The sequence below is a fragment of the Hirsutella rhossiliensis genome, assembly GCF_020360975.1.
Source record: "Hirsutella rhossiliensis strain HR02 chromosome Unknown scaffold00011, whole genome shotgun sequence".
In the NCBI taxonomy this organism is placed as follows: domain Eukaryota; kingdom Fungi; phylum Ascomycota; class Sordariomycetes; order Hypocreales; family Ophiocordycipitaceae; genus Hirsutella; species Hirsutella rhossiliensis.
The window spans coordinates 569,824-572,504 of record NW_025408677.1 but is presented as its reverse complement, the minus strand read 5'-3'; the positions used below and the strand labels follow the sequence as shown (position 1 = coordinate 572,504).

At 49.9% G+C, this 2,681-nt stretch overlaps 1 protein-coding gene across 1 annotated transcript; it reads right to left on the bottom strand.

Annotated features, from left to right (window-relative positions):
* Nucleotides 1–1,055: 1,055 nt before the first annotated feature.
* On the bottom strand, nt 1,056–1,685 carry HRG_08888 (reverse transcriptase; the record flags this gene model as incomplete). Its single annotated transcript, XM_044867359.1, has 1 exon — nt 1,056–1,685. One exon carries the CDS (start codon nt 1,683–1,685, stop codon nt 1,056–1,058), a length of 630 nt encoding a protein of 209 aa, XP_044717380.1.
* Between the last annotated feature and the right edge of the window lie 996 nt (nt 1,686–2,681).

Here is a 2,681-nt window from a genome sequence, read left to right as displayed (position 1 = left end):
GCGAAGCCACTCACTCGATTGGTTCCATCGCCCTCAAAACACCAGTCGGAAGGATCACGTTCCACATCCTTCAGACCCCTACCCAGGAAGAAGAAGAACCCCCAGACCGGCATGAAACCCCCGCACCCCACAAGAGAGGACGCCTGCCCGGATCAAAGAACAAGCCCCAGCCGCAGCACACGGAGCCTCGAGGACCGGCCGGCACACAAGAGCAAATAACAATATGTGCCTGTAGTCCCTAGAGGAGCCATATGCCCACAAAGAAGAAAAGCTCGAGGAAGCACAATTTCGAGCCAAGCCAAAGACCTCGATGACCACAAGTACAACGGTTGACTCCAACGCATTTGATTAGCACCAGCGCTACGTTCAAGCATCAGCGCTACGTTCAAGGTATACACAATCAAACAGTTCCTGTCACCGACAAGTCTTCCAAATCTTCTTCGACTGTTCACCTCTTTGACCCCAATACACTCTTTCCCCTCTTTTCATTATGGCCCCACTTTTGGGCCTGTTGACATTTTGCCACCACTGCAGCTGGTCTCTCCTCTCTTTCCTGCTCGTTACAGCGATTGCAACCACAAAAGAAAAGTTGCCAGTGTGGGAATTGTAGTAATCCATTGTACCCATCTAGATAGGTCACGTGCGCTCTCACGTGTGCAGTTGAGGATAGCGGAGGACACATAGCTAGCTCCGTGCCCTTTGCCCCCTCTTCCCCCTTTCTAGAACAGACATCAACGATTACACATACCATTGCGATTTGCACGCAGGCCTGTGTAGAGACCTACCGACAGGAACGATGTTTGCCCGAGTTGCACCAATGGCAGAGTCCATGCGCTGTGCAATAGGCTTTGCGTGCCGCTCTCTCTGCTTCCGTTTGGGGTCTACGACCAGAGGCGACATCTTTGGCCCCCCAGGTGATGACGCTCAAATCCATTGAATCCCCGCCGTTAGAGGTCGTCAATTGTGGCGTAGTGGAGGGTTGTAAAGTCGCCTTGTGATTTGCTGAGTTGTCGGTGTTTTTCTTGAAGTAATTGGCATTGACTTGACGGCACTCGTTATCGCAGATACGGACAAGATCCATAAATTGACCAAGTTCGGTAGGGGTATCTTTGCCCTTCGTGAGAAAGTCTCCAGATGACATTGTCGTGGAGGGCACGTCGGAGGTGAGCGATGAGCGCCCCACTATCCCACTCGGTGAGCTTGGCGACGGCATACCATTCGGGGAGGAATGTCGTAAGGGATCTATGGCCTTGTTTCATGTCAAAGATTTTGAGTTGGGCGGTAGCTTTAGCGTCAATATCCCCGAAGGCTGACTGAAGGGTGCTTTTTATGGCATTGACATCGTCGAAGAGGACCACCCCATCTTTAATGTTGTAGCGGACTTGGTCATGTGCTTTGCCTTTTAGGCATGAGACAACATATCCCATACGTTGAGGTTCCGAATTCCACCAATCTTTGTTCATTTCGAGCTTCAACTCGAGGTGCTGAAGGAAATTCGGCAGAAGCGTGGGGTCCTCTCCGGTGAAGGCCTCAGGATCAGGGTGTTCTGGTGTGCGGTGTGAAGCTCCCTTTGACTGAATGATTTTTAGGTATGCTTCATTTTCAGCCATAAGACGGGCGATCGTTGCGTCTCCATCAGTTTTAGTAATGAGCGTGTTTTCTAGGCGGGTTTGGAGGTCCTCCATTTCCGTATTTGTCGTCGTGGCCGAGGCACGTAGTGAATCGATTACTGCTTGCATACTGTATGCGGCATTGCATACGAGGAAGACTTCTTTCATGAGACCGGCTGGGTTAGCAACAAAGGCATTTTGGAATGTTTCATTGATATTGCTGGCGTTGAGAAGGGGGCAGGGGGGCACTCGATCGCAGTGATCGGAATGGTCCGGTATGAGTTGGTATTGGTATGGTAAATACCGCCAAGACCTGGTATGGTTTGACAAAAACTTGATACCATGGTATTACCGGTATACCGGATCATACCAGTAACGCTAAAAATAAGCTCAGGTGAGAGGCTCACTGCGAAGAATGACCAGGCGGAATCCGAGCGGCGATGATTCCAATGTCATCTTTTGGGCTTATTGACCAGTTTTCTGCCAGTTTATCTACTCCATTCAATCATGAAACCATCATCCTCACAATATTGACCTGGCTACCTTGGCCAGGTCGATCCGGCACCGAGCGGATGCTTTTCGTCTTCGCTGCCGGGTAGCTATCCCAGGGAAGGCACGAAGGTAAGGCCAGTGTTAGTGTGTGTTAGAAAGTACTTCTAATTACACCAAGTTTTATGAGTTCTTTTATGTGGGACGGAGCACGACCTAACGTATCACTGGCCGGACTTGTCAATCGCGTCGTCGGAGGGGCAGGAAAAGCTTCAATGATCCTTTCTCTCGAAGGAGAGAGCAAAAGTGGGCATAGAAGTGGATAAAGGTGCTTTTCGAAGGTCGAGTATCATATGATCAGATGGTATGCGAGAATGCATGTGTTGATTGCTCTCTCTCCCCGTTCAAGCAGCCCCTTTATATCCTCCAAGCTTCTCCCAAGTTGATATCCCGTTTTCAGGTATAGTATACATTCTATCAGGAAGAGGGCACTTCTTGCCACTTACTGAAGGCCACGTAAGTCATCTACGTCAGCAACATCAGCTCCATCTCCCCGATCGAATAGCTCTTCTAGCTATGAAA